This window comes from Pholis gunnellus (genome assembly GCF_910591455.1).
Source record: "Pholis gunnellus genome assembly, chromosome: 18".
Lineage (NCBI taxonomy): Eukaryota > Metazoa > Chordata > Actinopteri > Perciformes > Pholidae > Pholis > Pholis gunnellus.
In genome coordinates this window covers 935,334-961,916 of record NC_136545.1, presented here as the reverse complement: position 1 = coordinate 961,916, position 26,583 = coordinate 935,334, and the positions used below count along the sequence as shown (strand labels likewise).

General features: G+C 41.6%; 1 protein-coding gene across 2 annotated transcripts; it reads right to left on the bottom strand.

Annotated features, from left to right (window-relative positions):
- Positions 1–641: 641 nt before the first annotated feature.
- mbd2 (methyl-CpG binding domain protein 2) lies at positions 642–26,446 on the bottom strand. 2 transcript variants are annotated; one of them, XM_079179491.1, is made up of 7 exons: positions 25,999–26,446; positions 22,178–22,337; positions 18,258–18,398; positions 15,921–16,011; positions 15,659–15,836; positions 9,984–10,111; positions 642–1,397 (listed from the first exon to the last, which is right to left on the bottom strand). In XM_079179491.1, exons 1-6 carry the CDS (start codon positions 26,109–26,111, stop codon positions 9,994–9,996), a joined length of 801 nt encoding a protein of 266 aa, XP_079035617.1. In that variant the 5' UTR covers positions 26,112–26,446; the 3' UTR covers positions 642–1,397; positions 9,984–9,993. The 2 variants fall into 2 exon arrangements, with proteins under 2 accessions (XP_079035617.1, XP_079035618.1); XM_079179492.1 differs by having other exon boundaries at positions 15,930–16,011.
- Positions 26,447–26,583: the final 137 nt, after the last annotated feature.

Genomic DNA, 26,583 nt, shown 5'->3' with positions numbered 1-26,583 from the left:
CAGTGGTGTCCTGTGTTTGTTTGACCCAACCTTCCACCCTGACCTCCTCACTAAGCAGACTTTCTTGCTCTTTATACTGCATCAGTTGTTCTGACCTTCTAATAATCCAGATACGTCTGATACAGATGCTAACGGTATATAGCATATAGTTGTATAACCAACAATAGTCTAACAATTGACAAGAGTCATCACAAAGTCACTACACCTGGCTATTGTTCACAAAAAATAGCTCCAGCACGTAAACCCCAACAAACTACAAAATGTAGTTTTTGTATGTCCGTCCATGCACAGAAATAAATCAAATGAGATACAAAGAATGTTCATGAACTCTAGAAGTCTTGGTAGGCGTATTTTTTTTAAAACTTTGGACAGAACCAGGCTAGCAGTCTCCCTTTCTTTCAGTCTTTATGCTAAGCTAGGCTAACCACATCCTGACTCCAGCTCCGCACTTAACTCACAGACATGAGGTTCTTATTGATCTTCTCATCGCACTCAGAAAGAAAGGAAGGTGGTGTATTTCCCAAAATGTGTTCCCATTCCTTTAAAGGTTGAGCTGTCTGCAGGGTGTAGAATATTGATTGTCAACATCATTAGAAACACAGTCCTTTGTCAGCAGAATTTAAAAGAACACCGACAAGCAATGGTGAATATAATCATTTATTTACTCCATTCCAAGAAATGTACACATATGTTCTCTCAAGGTATAAAATTTGTCTTAAATAAGCAATTGTTCCATTTCATATTCATGTAAATTCTCATTATTTTACAATCTGACACCACAAACAACCAAAATCATCAGAGAGCGCAAGAGGAGTTAGTAGAGTTAGCAAAAGCCGTCCAGCAGTTTGCAATCTGACTTTGGGTTTGTTGAGGGCGTGGCTCTTCAGCATTTTCTTTAAAATCATTTTTATCAGCTTTATATCAAAAGGCAAGAAAAGTAATATCTGAATCTGAAAAGTGAGTCAAGGTAAGCACTTGTTGTAAAGTTTGTACAGATGATAAAACACAGAGAGGATTAGAAGCTTCAGTTGTTGCTTTAGATACTCCACTTATTGCTGCTGTTGCTCATTCCTATGTTGCTGTTTCATGTTGCTGCAACTTTTAACGCTGCAGCCGGTGTTGCTGGTGTTGTTGTTGTTGTTGTTGTTGCTGATGCCGTTATTGCTGTGTTTGCTGCTCCCGTTGTTGCTGCTGTTGCTCTGGAAAAAAATCACTGTAGTTTCCAGATGTCAATAGATCCTGAAAATTGTTTCTTTAACGGGAAGGCTGAAGCAATCGCCTACTGAGACAACAGATCAGTGCACGTGGGTTTCAGTCTGTGGGTGGTCTGTTTTTGGTCTGTTGTCTGGATTAAGAGGAAGTTGATTATAAACCTGAGGCTGGTGAACAGAGGAACCCTGGAGAGAGAGAGACAGAGAGACAACGAGTTATTGTCACTGGTAGAAGTATAGTTGATAGATTTTGTAGTCACTTGTTGCCACAGTGATCGCAGGAAACTATTATAACCACATCATGTTCGCTCTATTTCTGCCTGACTGTCTGAAGTAGTTTTGGTTTTGGTTTGAGAAAAAAAAAAATCCAAACTCAAGGGCCACTTACAATCTTGTTCTGGAACTTTCAACCACATTATTTTGAGTTTGTCACTGAGATAAATCTGTTGACATGCAAGCTCAGCTGCTATTGTGATTTCATCCGGAGCACTTTCAGAGCTTCTCATCTGTGTGGGCTTAAAAAGTAAACTCCATCGGCCAATCAAGATTATGTGACATAGTTGATGGCTGCAGATACTGTAAAGCGAGTAAGTGGACCTTGAGTTAAGATTGCTCAAGAGTGGACTTTCTGGTGGGTTTTGATCATAAAGTTCACTGAAAATAGTTTTAGTTTTTTTCTTTCTGCATGTATGTGTTCTGTCTATGATGAAAAGGCAAAAAATAAAGTGTGGGAAAAAAAAGTTCACTGAAATGAGAATGTGAAAGTGGCATCTTGGAAATGAAGTTTGGTGACACAGCAAAACCTGGGCCTGTCAATGTGTTTGATACTTAAGACAAACTGTCCCAAAACAATACTTTTTATATTAACATTTCAACTTGCTGAATATAAACGTACTAAATGTACTATAATAAGCCAAACACAAGCAGGATTTTAGACAAATAAAATAGGGTACGGCATGAACAAATGAATGAAGTTATACTTTACATATACAAGAATACGCAAAGAACACTATGATTATGGATTATTAAGTGCTTTTGGAATGTGCAGACCGTTTTGTAAAGTGAGGACATGATTGGTAAGCAAAGACATTTTTGTCGGGTGAGGACATTTTTGTGAATGGGCAAATGTTTCAAAGTGGCGATATTTTTTGAAAGCGGGAAATCATTTTCCCAAAGGTAGGGCTATTTTTGGAGAGCTTGGACAATTTCCAGGACATTTTTGGAAGGTGGGGAGTGTTTTTGTGAATTGGGCAAAGTCAAGACGGGTATCGTTTTTCCTTAGTGAGGAATTTTGGGGGAAGTGGGGACATTTTGAGGAAACTTTTGGACAGTGAGGTAATGTTTGAAGATATTTTAAGGGAAGTGTTAACATTTTATAAATTGAGGACGCCCTCCCTGGACAGGACACCGTGGAGAATTCAGCTCACCTGCTCGAAGAGCAACCCTATAAAATTGTCCAACCTTTAGGTTTTGTTGCGTTTGGTTTGTCTTACTTTAACTTCTTTCATGACCATGTAAAATAAACCTTTTTGTGGTCTTACCTCTTTTGTCCAACCTTGCGTCAGGTTGTGATTACATTTACAGAAAATGAGAACAAATTTTAAGGTTAAGAAGACCTGGTTTTAGGATTGAGGTTAGAATAAGCTTTAGGTTAGAGTTAAGGGCTGGGGCATGTTTTAGGTGAGAGAGGGCCCTCTCATGTATAGAAGGACCAACACGCGTTTGTGTGTTAATGAGCACTCAGGTCTATACTGATGTCGTTTCTAACAGTGTGTAATTGAGGCTCCCTGCAGAGACCTCTAAACAAAACTCCGCCTCCTACCTCCTTCCTCCATTAGAGCCAAATTGACTCGTTAAGCTCGTCTTAATAAAACCCACTTAATAAAAACATTCTACGGAACAAACAGTCTCTGCCGCCTTTCTTCCACCTCCTGCTGAACAATAAACATCAGCCTCTGGACAAAAAAAAGAAGTCCAATTAATGTGGAGAGCCTCCATTCTAATCACTAGCTTCTCCATTAACCCCTCAACACCTCCTCTCTCCTGCTGCATTAATGAAGGGGGCGGGGCTACAACCAGGACCCCCGGCCTGTGGAGGCCTTTTCCCTGCACAGAAGAATGTTTTAATTATACATGAAACACCACAGTGAAGCGCTCACACAGGAGGAGAGGAGTGATATCAAATATTACCATGTTCTCCTCCTTCTGTTGCGCCTCCATGTGCTTTCCTCAGCTGTACAGCCCATTCTGACTCCCAGATTTAGAGCAAGTCTCGCCATGATGAAAATGTCAGAACTGACATAACAAACAACTAAAGTTGCCTTCAGACTACTGGGAAATCCAGTCCATTAAGATGTCATGAACCAGTCTTTCCGTTTTCATTTTACCATTTTGGATCCCGCCTTTTCATTTCTATGACATTGAAATTATGACATTTTAAATCAATAATTACACCATTTCAATTCCTCCTTTTAATTGCAATTCCTGAATTCACATCAAAACCTCTTCCAGTTGTTCCCATTTGAATCCTATGTTTTGCCATTTTTTAGTATTTACTCTTTTCTATTTTAAATCTTTATTATTTTATTTGAATTTCAAATTTCCTGTTAAGCCATTTTGAATCCTTTTTTTCTTGAATTCTGATTATTTCATTTAGTCCTTCCATTTGTAACCATTTTGAATCCTTCATTGTCATGTTTTGAATACCTCCTCTCCATTTTGAATCTTATATTGTGCCACTTTATTCCTGCTCTTTCCATCTAGAGTCACTTTTTTCTCCCCTCATCCCTTCCATATTGATATTTTGATTACCTCATTCTTTCCATTCTGAATCCCTCAGTGTTCCACTACGAAAATGCAAGTGTTGCCAAATCCACCAAACAGACTATAGGATAAACTCTTTGTTTCACTGTTTTACTGTTTCATTGTTTTGCTGTTTCAGCATATTAATGTATCTGAAAGTGTTCTTCCTTCAGTGTTTCGGAATTTTCATGTTTCAGTCTGATAATCCTCAACTCAGTCTTAATTACTCCCTAATAATTAGAAAATCCTGATAATCTGCCGCTTAATCGAGGCAATTCAGCTGACTGACAGCACACACACACACACACACACACTCCGCAGTTATCAGCCTTGTGAATGACTTTGAAGCAGATAATTCTCTGTGTCTCAACATCCACTAATTACCAGCAGCTGAAAAATGCTGCAGGAGTCTGAATCAGCTCCTCTGGAAATTACAAGATACATAGCTAATAATCACACACACACAGACACACACACACACACACACACACACACACACACACACACACACACACACACACACACATGCCAGTGCGTTTGTGTGTCTGTATCAAACTGTAACAGTCTGTTCTCAGTCAGCAGTGTGAACCTTTCGTCTCGATCAGATAAAAACACCAGTCTGCACATTTAAAGGAACAGTGCATCATGTAGTGAAATTCATATCATCATCCCCAGAATCAGTTGAGGGGATTGGATGTCAGTTTCATCTGTGTTTGTCTAATAAAACAGAAGAGTGGTGGGAAAAGGTTCTAGAACCGAACCTTTTATTTCTCTTTTTGCACTCGTCTTCAGCCACAGAATGTAACGGGGGTCAACCACGCTATTTTTCTAAACCTATCTAAGTGGTTTTGTTGCCTAAATCTAACTTCCTGTGTCGAAGGAAGTTTATTTTTAGAAGACACAATGCTTGTCCAAACATGTCTCCTACCTGTAGTTTGAAGCGTCGGGACACTGACCAAGCATCAATTTTGGCTTTGAGTTGGGAGTGAGAACATGTTGGATGACGGCACGAGACGAAAAGTCAAACTGTCACCAGAGTCAGTAAGATTCATCCTCTGGGGACCATGAGTGTTTGTCCAAATTTCCATAATCCTATACTCGGATATTTCATTCTGGACCAAAGTGGTGGACCGACCACCCAACATTGCCATTCCTAGAGCCATGCCACTAAAATGGCCAGACATTTGGCAACTTTTATTATGAGTGTTCAAGGCCCTGATTGGGCGATTGTGTACATTGAAAAAGTACATTTACTCAAATACTGTACTTATGTACAGTTTTGAAATACGTACAACACTGTACTTTTATTCCTCAACAGCTTTTGTTGTAAAACTTACTAGAAAAAGATTCAGCATACAAGAGAAGATGCATTGAACGCCCATATCTGTTAGTTTCCTTCAGCTGAATAATTGTCGGCCGATAAGTGAAATGAAATATCAATGTGGCCAGTTAGGCTTGATGTCATTTAAAAACAGTGTCTCCTGTCCACCTGAGAAGAAAGTTTATTTTTGAACTGTAAAAAGTCCCACACACAATACATAACCAAATGTAATGAATCCTTAACAGTGTTTGTTTATGCTATGTGTCAAAAAGAAATATCTATTTTTGGAATAATGTGCTTAAAGTACTTTTGTACTTACATTTAAAGCAACGCTTTGAAAGCAGGACATTTACGAGTCATGGAGTATTTCAACACTGTGGTACTGCTACTACTACTACTAAAAGGATCTGAACACTTCTACTACTGAAAGAAACGTTAACAACAAAGTAATGCTGTTTGACTTGTTTCCCCTTCCTGTTTTATTCCTGCAGTGTAAGCAGCATTGGTGTGTGACTGCCGCCTACTGTACCATGTGTCCAAGACACGGAGGTGGAATAGAACGGAAGACACCAACTCAGCCATAAAACCAACATAAATAAATTAGCAAGAAGCAGCAATAACAGTCACTGCAGCAGGAAACCAACGGAAAGGACTGAGGTTTCTGCAAAGATTTAAAATGGTTGTTTCAACAGCTGGAAAGCAGCCCGGGAGACACAGAAACACACACACACACACACACACTGGCTGGCCGCTGCCCTCTCTCTCTGGTCCAGCTATAAAAAGCCATTAGTAATCACTCCTCGACTCTCAGCGGCTCTTTTTGCCCAAACGACTTCCATCCAGCCAATCTGCATAAATCTGCATTAATGGGCGATTTTCCCTCCGCAGAAAACAAATGTGCTTTAAAAAACAAAACGCCTCCTTATCTGTCGGCTTTTAGAGGAAACATCACAGAGCAGGGACACACACCATCCATCTCACACACACACACACACACCCTTGCAGCTTCTATTAACAACCGATGTATCACGACAGACGTATCACTAAAGTAACACTCACAAAGGAGACATAATGTGAGTGTTGAACTTGACAAACAAATGCTGATGATTTAACTATTCGTATGCTGTGTTCACATCAAACGTGAAATGAATGATGTAGTTATTTCAACATCCTTTTTTATCTGTTTATTGCAATTAAATCAAAGCAAAATAGTATAGTTTTGGAAAATTCTATTTGCATTTGTTGTGAATACAGCATTAGAGCCACGACCACAACCTTCCATCGACACTGCTGATTGGTGAGAGCAAATCACCGATGACACAGAAAACTGCTCACAGGAACACGGGTTCAGATTGACTCATTAACTAAAAATGAGGCTTATTCACCGTTGAAGTCATTTTCAGATACAAGCAACTCAACATTTTGCCTTTATTTCAAAATAACATTGTTGTTTGTTAAGGAAACGTCAGCCACGATGAACAAAGTAGTCCTCCAATGGTGTGTGTAGAGCCAAGTTAGCCCAATGAGAATGAAGAGCATTTGTTTAGCTCTATAAAATAATGTATATTCATTTAAGGAACATTTGAATTTTCAGATTTGCATTGAAATGTTCCCCAGAGGATGAACCTCTGTTATTTAACTCCACCATCAGGACGAACTGCACTCTGATGTTAAATCCTCTGACAGCTAAATCTGGACCTAATTAATAAGAGCTGGAGTCAGCAGATGAGACTTTTCTCCTTTCTCTGGTAAAAAGATCAAAAACTCTCCAGATCTTAAAGTCTGCTGCAAACATTTTTACACTGAAAGCAGTCTCTGGTCTGCTGTCTGCCCTGTTGCCACGGCGACCCTGACCTGGATAAGCAGTTGGGAAGCGGAGGGATGATGGATGGATGTGTAAACTTCTGAAAGTAAATGTTTTTTAATTTAGTTTTGTTTACAGGCTCTGCAGAGTGAAATATAACCAATAACCAAACAAACTGTAATATAACACACACACACACACACGGATCACATTAACCATTAACACACACTCCAACAACAAGCCCACGGCCCATCAATCACACTCACATTCACACACACTCATGCACACACACAAACACACACACACACAAAGTCGGCTGCATGGCTGAGTTTCAATCAGACGCCAAGAATCCCATCAGCATTCACAACAAGTCTCCACACACACACACACACACACACACACACACACACAGAGCCAGATAGGGTTTCTGACAGAGCAGATTGTTTCTGCTTCTGCATTGTTCAAGACATTTAAAGCTGTGATCTGGAACTTTCCTCACGTTTAAACTGCAGCACAGAGTCATTCATATCTTGTTGGAAGAAATACTTAGTATGATTCATTTTCTAATGTTGTAGTTCTGTACTTCAGTAATTCCGTTAGTTACTTTAGCCGTGTCTTTAGTAGATGTTTGACATTTAGTTGTCGGGTAGTTAACAATAGTTTAGGTGATTGATAGTTCAGTATTTTACCAGTTCAGTATTTAAGTACTTTGCTGGATTATGTGTTTAGTAGTTTGTAGTTCAGTAATTAAACACTTTAGTAGTTTAGTTGTTAAGTAGTTCAATAGTTTAGTAACTAAGTAGTTTGATAGTTTAGTAGTGGCTTAGATTTAGCAGTAGCAGCATGTTGCACGTAAATTCTCTCTTAAGTTAGTCTGCAAAGTTCACACTAGCTCAGGGTTCAACCTTTACTGTCCAAAGAGACATGTTGATCTATTTTCCACCAAATCAAATGTGTCTGGAGCCGCAAAAGCTATTTGATGTCACAGTTTATAAAGTTTTATATATAGTTATGTTATATATACAAAAACTATAGTTTGGTGTATTTATGAAATTATAGAACAAGAATAAAGACACGACTCTGATGAAGAGGAGAGTTTGCTGCAGCAGAGGAATCGCTCTTTTTCGCTCATCTCCAGCGTGAGACTTTCAGCTAATGCTGTGTGTTTGTTCTGGAAGCGTCTTTCAACATTACATTTTTTTTTTCTCATTTCAAGCATCCAGGTCAGCCAGCATTGTTGGTAGTGAAAGCAAATGAATACGTCATAATTAAACTCTCTATTTCCATGTCCAGCGGTGTTACCAGCCCTACGGAGCGGACGTCTGAAGTCACGGTTAGCAGCTTTGAGGAGGACGGACACAAAACGGAGGACTTTCCTTTTCTTATTATTGTTTCTTAACTATTGTGAAGTCCAAACACATAAACTATAAAGGAACTAAACACTGATTGCTCTCCAGAACGACAGAGACTTCAGTCACCAGCAGAGAGACGTGTGTTGTCCTCATTTATTGATCCATAATCTAGTCAACTTTTATGTGTAAGTGTTCATTTTAAAGTCAATGTGATGTGAGAGAGATAGAGCAAGACCTGCAGCACTGTAACTAAGTCTGAAAAATACAACTACACGAAATGTGTCTGTTTGAGTTCATAGAGGAATATTTTAGAGGAAGATCTTAAGTATCAAGCAGGACCTTTCATTATTAATATTACTCTGTCGTATTTTAAACTAAGCAACCAATCTACTTCCTGTTTACACCGGCACCATCATGCCCAGTGTACGGGAATAGTCACGTGATATTCGTTTTCAGGCATTTAAGTCTGGACGGAGATCATTTAGAAAACGATGCTGAAACGCCGTGTGGACGGAGATCGTTTGAACACGAAAACATTTTAGTGTGGATGTAGCCTCAGGGAGCCGCAACAGAGGGGCTGAAGAGCCGCATGCGGGTGGCCGACCCCTGGACTAGACGATACATTTAAACCAGTAAGTTTGATACTAAAGCTGCGTCAATGTTTGGTTGCACCACGGAGACGTAAGGTCCATCTTAGTTACTCTGGCGCAAAGTCTACACAAACGACACAAAAAATATTTGTTGCCGTTATCATTTTCTGTGACCAATCAGTAAAAACACCATTCTTTTTGCAGTTCAGCGAAAAAGTTAATGATTAAAAATAGCAAACTTGAATCACCGAACAACAAAAACAAGGTACATTGTACAAATGTAACACACAGTATATATATATATATATATATATATATATATATATATACTGTGTGTTAAATTTTTTCATCATATGATGATGTTCGCCGACTTTAAACCATCTCCTCACCTCACTGTGACTTTTCTTTTCCCTCTTTACTCTGACAGATATTTCATCTCTTTCTCCCATATTCTGCTTCTGACTGATGTGCACATCATCTTGCCTGCCTGAAAGCAGGTTGTGTTACTATGACAACTGGCTATTGTTAGCAATCCCCTCGCCAATCCTATTTGCAGCTCATCTGCACATTTGAGACAGGGTCTTTAACACTTTTAATACTAATATATTCAACTCAGACATGCTGGGAATTGTAATACAAACACTTATTTTTTTAGATGTTTTAAAATCTCATTCAACTTGCTCAACAGGAATATATATGTATATATATATATATATATATATATATACATATATGGCACATGGCCAGTTGAAGAAGAATAAACTGCAGTAGAACACAGAAAGAAAAGACTAAACAAACTGTTTGATTCTATTTGAACTATGAAACTAAAAACACGATGAGACCACAGAAGTTCTTCTGCTTATTAAAGACACGATTATAAATAACATAGTTCATCTGCCTCACCTGTCCGTCTTCAGGCCGTCTTACCCTCCAGCTGCTCTCGGGTGTTTTCGGCGGCCCGCGCCAAACCGTCAGCCATCAGTGCATCCTCCAGACTCCTCCTGGCCTGGTAAACTTTCAACTCCTGCTCCCTGCACACACACACACACACACAGAGATGGGAGAGGATGTCTTATTATGGCTCCTCTTTATGCACCTGAAACATAAAATCTTTCTGAATGACAAACATCACAGAAATCCTTGAACAGCCAGTGGACTGCGACCCTTAAACTCCAGAGGGAAACACATAAACCCTAACAATGACGCCTTTCTGTGTAGTCTTAATCACTTTGCATGTAGTTATTTAAGTTATTTAGTCTGTCAAATGTTAGGTTTATACAGAGGGGGGTACTAGTGGAAAGATTATGGTGTCATTTAAATCTAAAATGTTCATCCTCTGGGGAGCAGGAATGGGATCAGGCAATGTTATGACTATCCAGCCAGTAGTCTTTGAGGTACATATGAACAGGACTGTCAATATACTTTCATGTACTTTTGGCCTGGGGCTGTTTTTCCTGCTTTGGGCCCCTTTGGTTCCAGTGAAGGGAAATGTTATCCTACATCATACAGTGATATTTGAGACAAAAGTGTGGCCCCAACTTCGTGTTTGACCCTCTCATGTTTCAACGTAGTAATGCCCAAAACCAGGTCCATGAAGAAATGTGTTTTCCCAGTTTGTGCAGACTGAATCTGGATTAATAATCAGCCAAAGGTACAATGAGACACTACCTTGCAATACAATGCTATCTGCTTCTGTCAAAGAAGGGACCGTTTTAAAGATGAATCAAGAAAAAATTATGCAGTTCAATATTTTTATTAAAAACAAAATTAGAAAGATTGAAGGAATGCAAAGAGATAAAACAAAAAATAAAAAAATCGAGTTTGATGTAGCAGAGGAGATAGAGGAAATAAGCGTAAGAGAGGGAGGAGGGAGAGGAGAGGAGAGGAATGAGAGCGATTTAGGATGACAAGCACATTCAACTGAGGAGAGAGAGGAGGGAAGAGGGAGAGAATTGGAAATTAATGGAGGGGAGAGATAAGAAAAGAAGGAGGAGGAGAAGAGGGAGGGAGGGAGGCTGAAGGGAGGGGTGGAGGGGAAATAAGAGGAGAGGAGCGACCGGGAGGAAGGGGAGGAGGGGATGAAATGGAAAAGGAGAGAAAGATCGAGGAATGGAAAATCAAAGGGAGGAGAAAGACAATAATGTATTGTTGGAGGGAAAAGGATGATGAGAATGGAGGGAAGATGGGAAATATTCAAGGAAAGTAATGAAATTTAATTTATGAAAGAAGAACATAAGGAAGGAGGAAAGGTGAAAAGAAATGACTGAAGAGAGGATGGACATCACAAAGAAGGAGAGGAGGAGATTCAATTATTATTATTATTATTATTATTATTATTATTAAGGTTAAGGACTGCACGATAAAGGAAGAAGATAAGGAAGAAGGGAGGGAGGGAAGGAAATAATGGGAAAGAAGAAAAAAGGAAGGGCAGAATAAATAAGGAGATAAGAAAATGTGAAAGGATGCTGAGAAGGATGGAGGGAAGCAGTGAAATAAGGAAAATGTTAGGAAGGAGAGAAGGAAAAGGAAGGGTGGAAGGAGGGAGAAAGAGAGCCAGAGTAAAGAAGGAGATAAGGAAATATAAGGAGGGACCAAAGAGGACAGGGAGTACGTAGTGATGTATTCCAGTGATTCTGCTGTAATGGCTTTGGCCAGCTGTTCTCTACTCTGTTTTCAACTGGACACACACACACACACACACCCACACACACAGTCTGTTGGTGTGTGCCCCCACAGTGCCCCCTCCTGTCAGCTTGCATTAATTGTCTATGTGGTTTACAGGGACTCTGATCTGAAGACTTATCTTATCACCTTTCTTTTTAAAATGTATAAGCATTGATTTATTTTCTTGGAATATGTAATTGTCACAACAGGGTGATGCAATATATATATAGTATTTGTCCTTCTGCAAGTCCCATGGCTGCGAATAAAATTGAAATTGAATAAAGGAAGAACGAAACTTGACAGTCTGATTCCCCCGAGCTGTCCAAAGAAACAAACTTCATTTTTCTTCCATCAATCATTCATCCATTTTTGGATTGACTTCCTCCCTTCATGCACCCATTGGTTTCAGTTCATTTCTGTGAAAACTTGCAATACAGCGAGTTACAGACAATATTTCAGTCAATCTGAAACCTCAGATGTTGAATTGTCTTTGAACACAAACACGACAAAAAACAGTCAGCATCACCAAACAGCAAGCAACACTGACATTTTCTAATTTGTGGAACAAACATTTTTACATTACTTAAACTGACATATCATCACCTTTTAAGTTGATATAGTGAAGTTTTGCAGTCGCTCTCTTTAAGCTCTGTGTTTGGTCTCCACCAGCTCCTGAGTCTCTTTAGCTGCTCACTGTGTTCACCAGCTAGTCCCGAGCAGCTATTGTACAGTCAACTTTTAGAGATTCTTTGAGCGAAGGCTTTCACATGCATTCTACGCCTATGTCATTTGATGCATCGTATACTTTGCTCACTCTTTTTGTACATATCGTAGTAGAATTGTTGGAGGAAACCTTAGAACAAGAATGGCATTGCTTACAACTGCTCCACCGTTGTCGTGCATGTGGAAACTAAAGACTTGAAACACTTTTCCTATAAAAACAATGATTATACAATCTTTAACTCAGTAGTCGTAAATCTAAAAAGCTAAAGGTACTGCTGCAATCTGTTGTTGTGGAATCTGTTGTTAATTTCCCCTTCTTCCCATCAGGCCACCAATGGGAATCAATCTGAAAGCTGATTTGATGGTGGAGGTAAATGTGACCTGTAGCTAATGTGCTAATTTGCTTGTCCTTTAACAGTTTAAGCAGGTGAAATGGATGCATCTACAGATGATCAGCTTCAGATGATAACTGATTTCGGTCCACCTGGATGTGATTCTGAATCACAGCTTCGGTGTTAATTCCCCAGCATGACTGTAGTGGGGGCTGCTTTTCTTCTTCCTCCTCCTCCTCATTCATGCTTCATTACTTCTCATCTCTCATCGCCCCTCCGCTCTCTCATCACCGTCCCATCCTCCTTTCTCACTATACAACTTATTACTCCCACAACCCAGCATGCATCAGTAATCTGCACTCATTTAATCGCTCTCCGGCTGGAGAGGAAGATGCTGGCTTCCCCCTCTTCAAGGTTTTATGAGACAGTTGAAAAGTAATAAATGGCGTTTATACACGGCTGACATGTGTTTGTGATACTAAAACAGTTTTTTGACACCAAACATCTCATCATTATGAAAGGACACACCCAAATTCAACAACGATAGCTCTTAAACAGAAACAAAAATATTTGTTTCGGTGGATACCCTAAAAGTCCAGAAGAACTGTGGACTGGCCCCTGGTAGTCTTTGTTATTTTTTTTTAAATACGGCAGTTCAGCTGGTACCTGCCCTTCAAAAGAGACAGGCTTACTGTTCGGTTCTGTATGCACTGCTGGTACAAGATAAGCAACTGCAAAACATTGGGGATTTTAACATAGTTTAAGCTGATAAGAGTCATGGTGCTCTGAATAGTGTGGAAGAAAAGGTTTGTCTCGATATCTGCTGAGACGTTACTTTGCTGAGGCCTCAAGTGGCACTAACAGGATATTCCTAAATGCTAAAGCGTCACGCAACAGTAGCATTGACTCAGTGATGACTCTAGTGTCAGTTACACAGCAACATAATTGGTCTGGGATGACCAGTAAGCTACTGGTCATCCCAGACCAATCCGGCTTGGGCAGCGAAACCTGAGTGTATTGAATTTAATTAAAAAATATAATTCTTTCTTCTTTCAAAAGTTACATAGTATCACAACAACTAAGAAACTGTGAGCTCCGAAGACACCTGATGCAATGTGATGAAATGTATCAGCATGAAACAGCATCTTATCGGTGAAGATTTCCCCCGATCATAATACACCTTGCAAAGGTTCCAGTTTCACAGTAAGAATGTAACGTAGTTACTGCTGTATAAATCATCTAAGAGAAAACAACAAAAGACGTACAACCTGTTCTTTCATGTACAAAACAGAAAGATGTGTAGCGGGACTACTGAAGAAAACCTAAAAAACAGTGGCGGGCTGTGCATTTTATACCTGGGCCTTCACTGCTGAAATACCACCTTATAACCACATGATGGCACCACCGCTAGGGTTATTATTCGTTTCTTGGGCTGTAACTATATAACGTTACGTATTTGTATTAAACCGTTCGGTACGAGGCTTACAAACCGAACAATACGTTTGCATAATACGAGTGCATTTGGAAAATGCAGAAGCTTAAATTGTAGGAAATAATATGTTTTCTGCGCTCATTGGAGACAGCGGTCTGTGTGACCTCTGAACCGGAACAAAAACAGCTGTGCCCCGCCCGTGTTCCGGGAGGCTAGGCTAGCTTAACGGAAAAACAACAGCAGCAACACGCATTCTGCCACACACTCAAGGGCCATTTAAATATTAGATGTAAAAAAAACGAACCAGTTGACTTACCAAATGCTGATCACATCCGCTTTTCTTTGTTGACAATGAGTTTAATCCAACAGTTAAATCCCAACTCACAAATCCGTTTCTCTTCCAGTTTCAGCCATTGAGTGTTAAAAAACAAAGCTAGGTAAAAAAAAAAAAATCTACACCAAGAAAAATGCAAAAAATATCATAATTTCATTCATATCTTTCAATATGAACTCTCACTACTCGACTAAGCCTCTGCTGTAGATTTCGTTTCAAAATAGTCACGTGCTCACCCACTGACCAATCACAGCACAGAATCTCACTGCAGCGCTGCTGCTAATGCTGACGTAGCTGTAGGCCTGCAGGCCGCTCTGGCGCGTCAAAGAATGTTAAACTAAAGATCTGATTGGTGCCTGAACACTATGCCAATCAACAATATCTTCCCCATTCACTTAAACTGCACATGGATTCACTGGTGAATCTGCAGGCCTGGGGCCTCTCTTCTACCTAGAGGTGAAATCTGATTGGATAAAAGCTCTACTTAAAACAAGCTGCACTGGAAGCAGAGCAACTGAGGAGCACAGTAGCTGTACAATGAGAAAATAAGATAATGGGAACAATATTTTTATAAATTATGATACATGTAGTGTATTTAAGAAAAAATATTAAATTATAAAATAGCTCTAACTTTGTGATTCTGTTTAGGCAAGCAGAGAAGGCTTTGCAGGCCCTGACGGCCCACCACTGCTGATGATTCTCAGGCAAGTTCTGGAGCAAAAAACTGTGCGAGGGAGATTTATAGACGGGTGTTTATTCGTGAAAGCTATCTGAAAATATCCCCTAAAAGTGTTTGTCAGACTGAATATATAGATATGTGCATCATGTCTGTGTGTTTCGACTCATGTTGGCGCAATCGGACACGAACCTTCATTGCCTCTATGAGCAGTGTGTCTCTAGATGTGTGGGAAAAACTACAATAACTAACTTCCTGTTGTTTTCAACGATCATACACCTCTCAGAAGCAGAAACACATTCTTTGCCTTCCCATCGGTTAAAATGTTGATCGCAGTGACAAAATGTACATATTGCTAACTGTCGAACAGTGGGAATAAGGACGAGTATGGGACAAGATGAAGACAGCGTCTCTCACCGTATCTGTTCGTCGGTGACGGTGAAGGCCCTGCAGAGCGGCTGGGACGTGTTGAGCCAGATGGCCGGGTTCTTCTCGGCAGCCACAGTCGTCTGTCCCGTTATCGGAGCGGAGCTCATGTGCAGGGCGCTGGCGATGGCCGACAGCAGAGTGTCATCGCTGGAGTCCGGCCCGACGCCTGCAGAGAGAGAGAGAGAAAACTCAGAGGTCAGAGGTCGGGACTGGAGCACGGTGTGTGTTCAGGTCCATGGTAGAGACTTACTCTGCAGACCTTTGGGCAGGTCCATGGTCCGCAGGACTTCCTCTGTGACGTCTGATGACTGCAGGCCTTTCAACCTCCTCTCCCAGAACAGCTGCAGGCAGACAGACGGCAGACAGAGTTGAGAGTCTGCAGCGGGCCGTTCGGATCTCTGCAGTTTCAGTTTAGTTCCCTTCATTGTTTTCTGATCGGCTCCATGCTCCGAGTCTGCTGTCGTGTTCAGACTCTGTTAATGCCGACCAAACACTTCCTGCCGCTGCTTCACATTAACAGCTTTTTCCAATGGTAACCACTTGAAGGCTTTTACTGTGAAGCAGCTATAGAACGTTTTTTCAGTGGATCAGTATTAAGTGAAGGATGCAAGGATGAACAGGAGTCAAATACAACCACAACACCTTTACTGACGATCCTACAGAGTCAACCCAACAATATACTACATATTATACTACTTACAGGAACTCTAACATGAGAACAACCACTCAGATGTTACTCGACAGTGTAGCTGAAATATGCCTCCTCAGAAACACAACGACGTGTTCAGGCAACAGCAGTTATAGAGATGTGGGAATAACAAGCTCTGTGATTGGTCAGCTGGGGTCTGCATGTGTGGCCTTATGCTTCAAACTGTGACGCTCTAGGTTCCCCTCTAGCTTTAGCTTGAGACGGGTCAGGGGCGGTGTCTCAGTTTCCACTCGTTACATAGATAGTGTTTTTTTCCTAATAAACTTCAAAGTTGGAATACTTAGTTTAAGTCTACAAAGAAGGTTTATGAAAAGATCGTGGTTTGGCTTAAAATAAGTATGTTTTGTTGATGGGCTTAATAAGTCAACGTTGACTTGGTTTCACTTAGGACATAAACAACGGTCCTGTGTTTGTTTGATCCATGAAATCTCCATATCCCTCTTTATAGTGCATCAGCTGCTCTGAGCATCTTAACACAGCAATGACCTCTCCTGTTTAGCCACAAGACAAAGTGAACTAATGTTATGATGTAATTGCAAGTATGCGTGTGGCCCACGGTCGCTTTGTATTACACAATGAATGAAAGACTGTGGGGAATATAAGTAAAACACTATACAGCCTGATTATGTACAATTCATGTCCTTGAGGGGGTTAATTATATATAGAGTTGTTCTCCAACTGTCTTCATCATTCTGTAACCATAACACGCACCATAAAATGTTGAAGTCGCCTCATTTTAACTCCCGCCCCTAAATGGAGGCAACCATTGACTGATGTTACTATTTAAAGTTACACAATATACTCAACACATTCTCAAACCAACGCGTCAAATAACGCAGCTTGGTCAGCAGCAATAAACCTCAAACTACGACTCTTCGTACCCTTCGTGTCAGTGACAGCATGTGAATATACGCTTGTTATAACTCAAAGCGTCTTGTCAAAATAAATGTCTTTACAGGAAGTTAAGTTGAGCCAACAGAACCCTCTAAGGGGCAGATCACAGCGAGACTCGTTGCAACAGGCGCGGATGATTCAAAAACGCCCCTATGGAAAAGCAAGTCGGCCAAAACAGCTGATGAGCCGGTGGAGATGATCTCGGGGAGAAAATGATTCAATGCAGACATGGAGCTCTTGCTGCTGCTTTGCTGTTGGTTGAGGAGGATGAGGGGGAAATGATATAGTTCATTGACATTAACTATCGCTAATGTCAATGTCCGTTCCAACCACATCTACCGGCATCAAAACAGGAAGACAGTGGTAAAGTAGTAAAACCCGCCTCTTGCTAGAGTTGATTGGCAGCATCGGGCGAATGTGACATTGACCAACTCCACGCCTGACGTTAAACAGTTGAGAAAATTAGAACTTTTTCAAAAAACTGCCAGAAAAACGCGGCATTTGGCGGAAGAAAGGAGCGCACGCCAGACGCCATAGGAAAACATTTGTTTTGCTCGGCCCCTTAGTTAGGTAGCCTTAGTTAGGCAGTTGGGGTGACTGAGGGGAAATGACACAAAGTTTGGGTGGGAAGGTTGAAGGTTTTCCACTTGATACTCTTCAAAAGTAACAGCCTTACTACATTTACTACACTGCACTGTTAAAAACGACATTAGTACACATTATGCTTCCTTCTCTCCTTTTCAACCCTTCTATCATCGCTCCTTCTCTGCCAGTCATCCCACCATCCTTCATTCCCTTTGCCAAACACACTGTGTGAGAGCCATGCTGCTTTTCCCATGATACCTCAGCACCCTCTAGTGGCCCCAGTCACCATGACAACCTGCTTTTCCCCCAGCGTCTCTTGTGTAACAGCCTGACCTCGCCCTCGGGCATTACCATGGCGACACCAGAATGTGTGTGTGTGTGTGTGTGTCAGCCTCTCACCTGTCTGGGCTGCTCACTAGCTCTCTGCAGGTCTGCCTTCACCTTGTTGCCGGGGTGGCTCGTAACCTTGGTAACAGGCTGTTTAAAGATGGATGCCGTCTGTCTGATTGGCAGGGCTGTGTTCAGGTCTGGTTTACCTCCCTGGATGAGACGGAGACAGAGTCTGTGTGTTGGTGACATGTTTCCTTTCCCCTCTTTCCCAATTTCTTTCTTTTTCCTGACCTTCCCTCATTCCCACCCTTCTCTCCTTCCTACCTTCTTACCTTCCTTTCCTTGCTGTTTTACCTTCCGAATTAAAAGTACTGAGAGTGATAATAATATTGTAATCTGTGTGCTTGTGCTTGTTTACGTGTGTGTGTGTGTGTGTGTGTGTTACAGGGTTAACTCTAAGTTGAGGTTTCACAGACAACAACAGGAAGTGTGTGTGTGTGTATGTGTGTGTATGTGTGTGTGTGTGTGTGTACTCCCAAGTAATGAGTGTGAAGAGCAGCAGCAGAAAGTTACAAACCATGTCAATAAAGCTCACACGCACGCACACACACACACACACACACACATTTTTTCTGCCCTGCCCATGTTAATGTTGGTTGCTTGTATTGAAAACACCCTAACCTCAACACCTACTGGTCTGGGGGGGCTGATTTGGTTAGTTAGGTTTTAGAATACAAAGACGTGACAGGAGGGAAAGCGCGGGTGTAAATAATCAAATGAATGGCGATTGAATTCCATTAACACATTATGCTTTTGATGCTGTGACGTTAGTCCAAATGTCTGCTGTGGAAAAGGCCTACTGGTATCGATCTACTTATTTCCCAAATTGTCGAATGATCGCCTTCAAACCAGGACCAAAACCAGCCCTAATTCAACGGAGGGCAGAGTTCTGCGTGAAGCTTTCCACATCGACGTTCAGCAGGCGTCGCCGTTTCAGCTACACAGTAGAACTAATGATGACATGCTGTGGTTTTCCTGACAATTGCAGTGTGTATTAAAAATGAAAGGTAAATAAAATAGCAGCACCTTTTATGGGAGGGCTTTGTGTATGAAGGCAAATAATACAAATGATCGAGGTTTTATATGCAAAGATGTCAAAATAGACACATAGCTGAAAGCAAGTCAGTCACTGTCTACAAAATATGTCACTTTGCATCGTTAGCAAAAGTATTGCACATGCCATGTACGTTTCTAAACTCTCAGACACTTTATACGTTACACGTTATAGTGCAATATATAGTAAATAGTGCGTATCCAGGGCACCGTCTTTGAATTCCTCCTCATTTTCCAAGGTTCTCTTGAACCAGTTGCACTAAAATCATCAGCTTGATTTTAGTGGAATGTGATAACAAGCAGGCAGGAAACATGCCTCCTGGTGAGCTCCGGTGCGTTTCACTTCTTGTTTTAATTTTGCGTAAAAAAACTGTGCCACAAGTGACGGATGGACATTCAGTCATCATGTCAGTAAACAACATTTGAGCATGGGAGTCTCAATGTCCACTTCCTAGCTTTTATGACCTTTCAGCCGTACCTTAGGGTCCTCATCAGCAGCATTTTGCCAACAGTAGCCGACATAAGCTTCTGGTCATAACAGAACAAGTAATGCCGCAGCAGCAGAACCCCTGAATGTGCTGAACTGAGCAAAGATGCATTTGGTTGCTTAGGAATTCATCCTCAAAGAACCCATGAGCTGATTTAGAAACTGCAAATAAAACCAAAATCAAAGAATCCAGCTTTTCCCTTGTCGGAAGAATGTGCTATTTTGTTCTTTCAAAAGTTTTACACTTTTTGTTTGAATCTCATAAGAATATTTAATAAGCTGTTTGCACAAGGCTAAAAGGACAAAGAAATCTGCGGCCTAATAAATAAGCCCGTTTATGACCTTTTAAAAGGCTCAATGTCATGAGGGGTCACAAAACATATCTCCTCTTATAGAAGTTCTTTGTCTGACTATCTCCTGCAGCTCCAAACTCTGCTTAGTATCAGCACAGGTAGGAATCATTTCATAGCTTACCAAAACACATAGAATGTGCTTACTCCTTAAAGCATCGCGCTGAAACTGTTGGCCCGTGAGAACTGCTTTCCCACGTGGAGACAAACAGTTTTTCAGAGCCCTGACCCCCCCCCCCCCCTTCCTGCTCCCCAGAGGATGAACCCATTTTTTGCACTACTACTGGTAAGACTTTTATATTGTGGTTGTAATGAACACTGGAGCCTCAATATACTACGATGGGACACCAGCAGGACTTTCCACTGGTTTTAAAAGGTTACTATTGGTCATGATGGTCACATGATGTCTATAAAGAGGAAATCTGTGCCTGATGGTCAAACCCTGCTTTTTCCTACTTTCCTTCCTTCACTCCGTTATGTCCCTACTTTCTTCCTTTGTTATTATCTACGCCAGGAAATAATAAGATCGACTGTGTGTGCGTGAGTGTGCATCTGCGTCTGTCCACCATTAATCGCGCACACTGTTGTACTAAACTACAGTATATATATATATATATATATATATATATATTAGGGGTGTAACAATACACATATTCGTGAATATTGAATGGCTCACGGTTTGGTACACATTACGAACCGAACAATACATTTGAATAATACTATTGCATTTGGAAAATGCAGAAGCTTAAATTGTGGGAAATATAATGTGTTCAACATGGCGACCCACCCGACGTAACAGACAACGTGCTGTCCGACCATAGGAAAACATCCTACACGCTACGCTAAACTAGCTTAGCAGGAAAACCAACAGCAGCACACACGCTACAAATTCTCCCCGCAGCGTTTCGGCAGCTGTTCCCTACCGATTCAAACAGGGCTAAAGGTATATTTATAGCCGCGGATATGAGACCCTACTCTGGAGTAGAAAACCAGGCTGTACTAGCATGCTTAATTAATGCTATTGAGAATCAAATGTCCGAAGCAGCATTCACACTGAGGTATACTCAAGCGATGGTCGAGCAAGGCAGCCCGCCATCAGCCCGCCATCAGCCCGCCATCAGCCCGCCATCAGCCCGCCATCAGCCCGGTCACATCTCTGAAAACGACGCAGCAAATTTCAAACAAGCAATATTTGGATAATCTGACCACATATTGGAAATGGAAACGTCTACCTCCTCGTAACATATTAACACTTAATAAAGTGACATATTAACAACTGTGAGCCTTGCTTGAAATCACAAAACTGACGGCCGGTCTCAAGGCCCCCCAACGCAATGCATTGTGGGGCAGTTGGGTTTGCACAGTAAGCTCACGTCACATACAAAGACATACTTGCCAATGTATTATATACATCTGGACATTTCTCGCATACACAAAATCCACATAAGTGCAAGTGCTCTACACAAACAATGACCTCATACTTAGTGTGACTTAATATAATAGTATGATAGTGTGTGATTTTGAACACAACCACAGTGGGGGAAAACACTTTGTTCACTTTTATTGTTTTGGATGGTGTGTTTGGCTATCAGCGAAAATAACTACACAGAACCCCTGACTGCATCGCCACAGCCAACAGGTAACAGAAAACACACTGCTGACTGCATCACCGCCACTGCTGAGCAGACACACACTCTACTGAGTGCACCTTTCTACTTGTCTCTGGTTTTTATCACTGTGTGTGTGTGTGTTCATGAGAAGTTTCTTTTTTTCTACACCCACGAGACCAAGACAAGTCAGAGATCATAGACTGGATTTGAGTGCTACAGCCCTGGTACTGTCACATGAATGATGAGAGACGTGGACAGACAGTCGGTGGTAAGGATTTCACCCACACCTCACACTCTTCCTCTGTGGTAAATGAGTGCTTGTCAACTGACTTGCTGGACTGTCAACCTGTTGCAGGACAAACTGTGTTAATCTGATAATCTGACAACACAACCACAGCCTCCTCCCCCACAGTGATTCATCAGTGTTACCTTGGCCAAGCTGAGCGGGTCGTGTCGGAGTCTCTGTTTGTTCTTCTGCAGTTTTCCGGGCATCATCTTCCCCGTCCGGAAGTCGAAACATCCCAGATCCACTTTGTTTCCAAGGTAACGGGACAACTGAGGCTTACTCCGGAACTTCTTTCCTGAAGGACTGAAAGAAGGAAGAAAGGAAGGAAGAAATGAGAGAAGGAGGAGAGAGCCAGACAGAGAAAGATAGTGTGATTAAAGACATTAATATCTTAGTGTTGGATATCCAAAAAGGATCATTTGCATTATATTAATTGTCAGGAATTAAAGTTGTCTTAACTCGCATTGTGACTAGTCAGAACAAAAGTGGAGCTTGAATTTGAGACAGAATTAGAGAAGTGTCTTTGGAGTTGTCGTATTATCAGTGAGAGAGGTATCTGGAATTCATGTTTCACACAGACCAAGCTGAACTGTCGAAATCTCTACAGTCTCATTATATTGTCAAATCATCAGCTTTACTCTTCATCCAGCATGGAATTTAAGTTCCTCATTATCAATGACGGCAGCTGCCATCTTCACTTGTCTGATGGTGCGACCATAGAAACGCGTCCCACAGCACCCGAACGCAGCTCGAGACATTAGGCCTTTCTCCATCTGCGTTCTCATCAGTCCGCGTGTCACATTTAGTCAAGTACTATCCAACCACACAGACGTTCATGCTCCACCAGCTAACCTGGATCTGTACAACAATAACGTTTGTTTACCAGCACCTCTTAATATATATATGTAAACTTAGTACAGTATCAAAAGGAAAGCTCAGAATCACTCAGCATACTGTCAGCTATGACATAAGATCTGACCCCTGCAGGAACTGTGAGGGCCCTCATTGACATAATGAATCGCCTCTAACCTCAACCTCAGTCTTATTCTAACCATAACCCTAAAACTAAGCCTTAAAAGGCTTTTACACACCAGGGGCGTGATAAATAACCGACACAAAAATGCAAAATACTTGCGAATGATATATGTTTCGAACTTCGTCATTTTGGTTCCGACTACGGAGTCTGGTTTTTGTTGTTATATATATAGGCGCAACTCAACTCCACCCAACTTGATTGGTTAATGCCTTTATTCACAATGTAAAAGCTCAGACAATTGTCCACGTTCAAAAAGATATTTAGAACATGGCTTTTTCACCACGTAATGTTCGCATTTTGTGTGAAAGTATTCATGACAAAAACATCAGTTTGAATAAATATATTGAAGTGCGAATTAATCGATCAAACAACCCCCCCCCCCTTCAAAAAATGTCCTCACTTTCCCAAAACGTCCTGAAAGGTCCTAAAGGGTAGTTGGTCCTCACAGAGACTGAAGTACAAGAGCAGACACACAGTCGCTCAGCTGCGTCTGACATGTAGGTCAGCAGCAACAAAGCAGAGATCAGAAGCTGTGTGTGTGTGTGTGTGTGTGTGTGTGTGTGTGTGTGTGTGTGTGTGTGTGTGTCTGACAGTATCGCAGATATTGTGTTTCATCTTGCTACAGCTCTTTACAGAAGCTTTAGGCCGCTATAACGGAGTGAAATAGTCAAAGCAGACAATGTACCCGAGTATTCTAATGTGAAAGAACTGAAAATAAAACGTGGGTTCTAAATAATTTCCTGTTAAGCAGCATGGGTTTGTAGAGATGGAGCCATCAGAGGCCCCGGCAGGCTGTTACTGCTCTTCCAGTAAGACGACCTGCTGACTGGTTTCCTAACTGGAACCGATGAGTCACGTCACACAGTAAACTGAAAGCAAAGGCAGGCCTCAGCTCCGGACGGCAGATCTCCTCCGCGTTAAAGGCTTCAGGGTGTGACGGAGCCCGCCGATAAACAGGAAGTGAGCTGCCGACAGCTCTGCGGGCGTCACGGCCTAACCACAGACCTGCACTGTAGGAGCGACATCATTTCCTCTGCCATCGTGTGCAGCTGTAGCTGGTGAAGCTACGGAAACGGGAAAAATGTAAAAACCTCAGACTGAACTTGGGTCCACTTTAGACGAAGAGTTGAGCTTAAATGTGATGAGGATCGAGGCGGAGGAACACAGGGACAGGCGGGAGCTCTTGATCATCTGAATGCAGTCATTGTTGGTGTTGTCGGGCAAAATGTAATGTGCAGGAAAAGTGCGTGAAGGACGAAACAGAGCTGACGCTGCAACTTACTCATTACTGATTTTCTTTTCTTTTTTTGGATTGCGCTTCCATAGAGTTGGGGGACTTGTGAGAGAGAGATTGATTGACAAAAAAAAAAAAAGGTCAGAATTTCGGCAGGAGGGGCTGAGATATCCTGACTTTTTATAATACGTATTGCAAGTGACATTAAGGTTGCTTACATTGCTAAATGCAATCTTTTCATATATCATATTGTGATATTTTTTTGCTTAAAAACAAGAAAAAGAATGCTATAAATAGGGTGGACAAAATAATAGAAACACATAAGTATGACACGATACCGCGACACAAACTACAACCTCTGAAACGACGGTTAAATCAACACCTCGCTCCCGACAAAGAAATCTTCTTAACATTTTTTTAAAAAGTGTACTGAAGTAGCATATCATGGTTACGCTACGTCTGAGTTAATATTTGAGGACTATGACTGTCAAAGCATCCTAAAGGACGTAGTTGAGGACTGTTTGTGTCTCTTCATTTTGAAACAGGAACAGCCAATGAGGAAACTCCCAACACTTGACCGACCAATGGTGTTACTTCATCAGTCGCTGAGAAAGTCTGGTACATACTTTCACTTTGACAGGGCTAGCCCCGCTAGCTAAAGGGGCTAATGTATTCAGAATCAGAATATTCGTAGTAGTAATAATACCAAAAAAGAAAAGTTAATTACTTTAAGTTAATACTTCAGCTGTAATAAAGCTATAATGCTTATGCTATGCAATAACCGTTACATGTATTGGTATTCTGTAATGAGCTCTCTATAAAGTAGTTCTCATCATAGGTGGCAGAGTCCGCCACTCACAATGCCAACTGTTGACTTACTCCTTTAACAAAACAGCAGAAGTTGCTATCAACACAATCGATTACTATGAACCAATTTGTTGATTCCATCAATAGTCCATCTAATCATTTAGCACATTATAGTTAAACAGCCCCACTTTAGCAACCATTTGATTTTTTATTGATATTTTATTTATCTTTTACGTGGCATTCAACAGAGCGGTCTGTACCAATAGAGGCGAGATACCCAAAGTCAAAGGGGGCATACGTTCTTATAAAAAACAACACGTGAGCCTGGAACAAGAGTGGTGCATCATAAATATAGTGTCCATAAGTGGCATATGATCAATAGATCAGCGGAGGAATACCAGGGATTCTTACATGACACTTATGCATCACATCATTAGCCAGCTCATCTACCACTCTCAGCTCACCTTTAGGGCCAATAAAGAAATAAGTTACTTATGATGGAAAATGAAACTTACTATGGCCTTAATAAACAGTCAAATCAAAAGGGAAAAATCCAATCCATTATTTTTTTGGTGGGACTCATGACCTCAGTAGTTCAAATCTAACCGCCAGTATGTTCAAACCCCGCAGAGGAATAGTATTTAAATATGTATGGAATGTGATAGAGTAACAGGAACAGGAACGTGTCATAATGAGCGCTACATTGTAACTCCTCTCTGACAGCAACTAAGTCATCTCACACTTTCTGATCAACTTGTGTCGGCGTACGTATCGCGCGTTCACAACCGACGCTGACAGTCAAGAGTTAGGACCATTAACCGCGGGGGTCGACCGATCGATCGCTGGTTTACCGCCACCGATCGGTGGCTGATCGATGAGTTGGCTACCTGTAGTAGTAGACGTCGCTCTTTCCAGCGCTCAGTCCGGACTTCCTGATCACTTCTTCTTTCTTCCAACCGGGAGGCAGAGCGGGGCAGTCCGACCTCTTCTTCTCCATCATCGCGCACTTATCTATCCCGCGGTTGCGCTCCGATCGGACCGATCGATCGCTCGGTACACACCGATAAAGGGACCCTCCAGACGAGCAGCGTGGTTATGAACCCCTAGCGGGAGCAGCAGCCCGGGCGGACCGACGTCACGGGCGTTACGTTAACGGCGGCTCTCCCTCCCTCCGCCCGGGTGTTTATGCTGCTTATTTCGGGTTAAGGACAAATAAAAAAGTGTCCCGGTTCAGAGCGTGAGCTGGGATGTCTCGGGTTAAACTGCCTTCAGCTCCGGATTTAGTTTTATTTAGCCGAACTGCTACCTCCGGAGGGAACCAACCGATGATCTGAACTGAACTGGACCAACGGCAGGCTGTGACGTCTGCGAGATCACACACACACACACACACACACACACACACACACACACACACACACACACACAAGCGCGCTCTCAGAGATCGTCTATTGAGACAAATGAACGACTCA

Coding starts and splice junctions, on each gene's coding strand:
- mbd2 (XM_079179491.1), bottom strand. CDS start 26,111: ATGATGGAGAAGAAGAGGTCGGACTGCCCCGCTCTGCCTCCCGGTTGG. Junction 15,837..15,920: donor CCTGCCCAAAGGTCTGCAGA/GTAAGTCTCTAC, acceptor CTCTCTCTGCAG/GCGTCGGGCCGGACTCCAGC. Junction 10,112..15,658: donor GTCACCGACGAACAGATACG/GTGAGAGACGCT, acceptor GTGTGTGTGCAG/GGAGCAGGAGTTGAAAGTTT.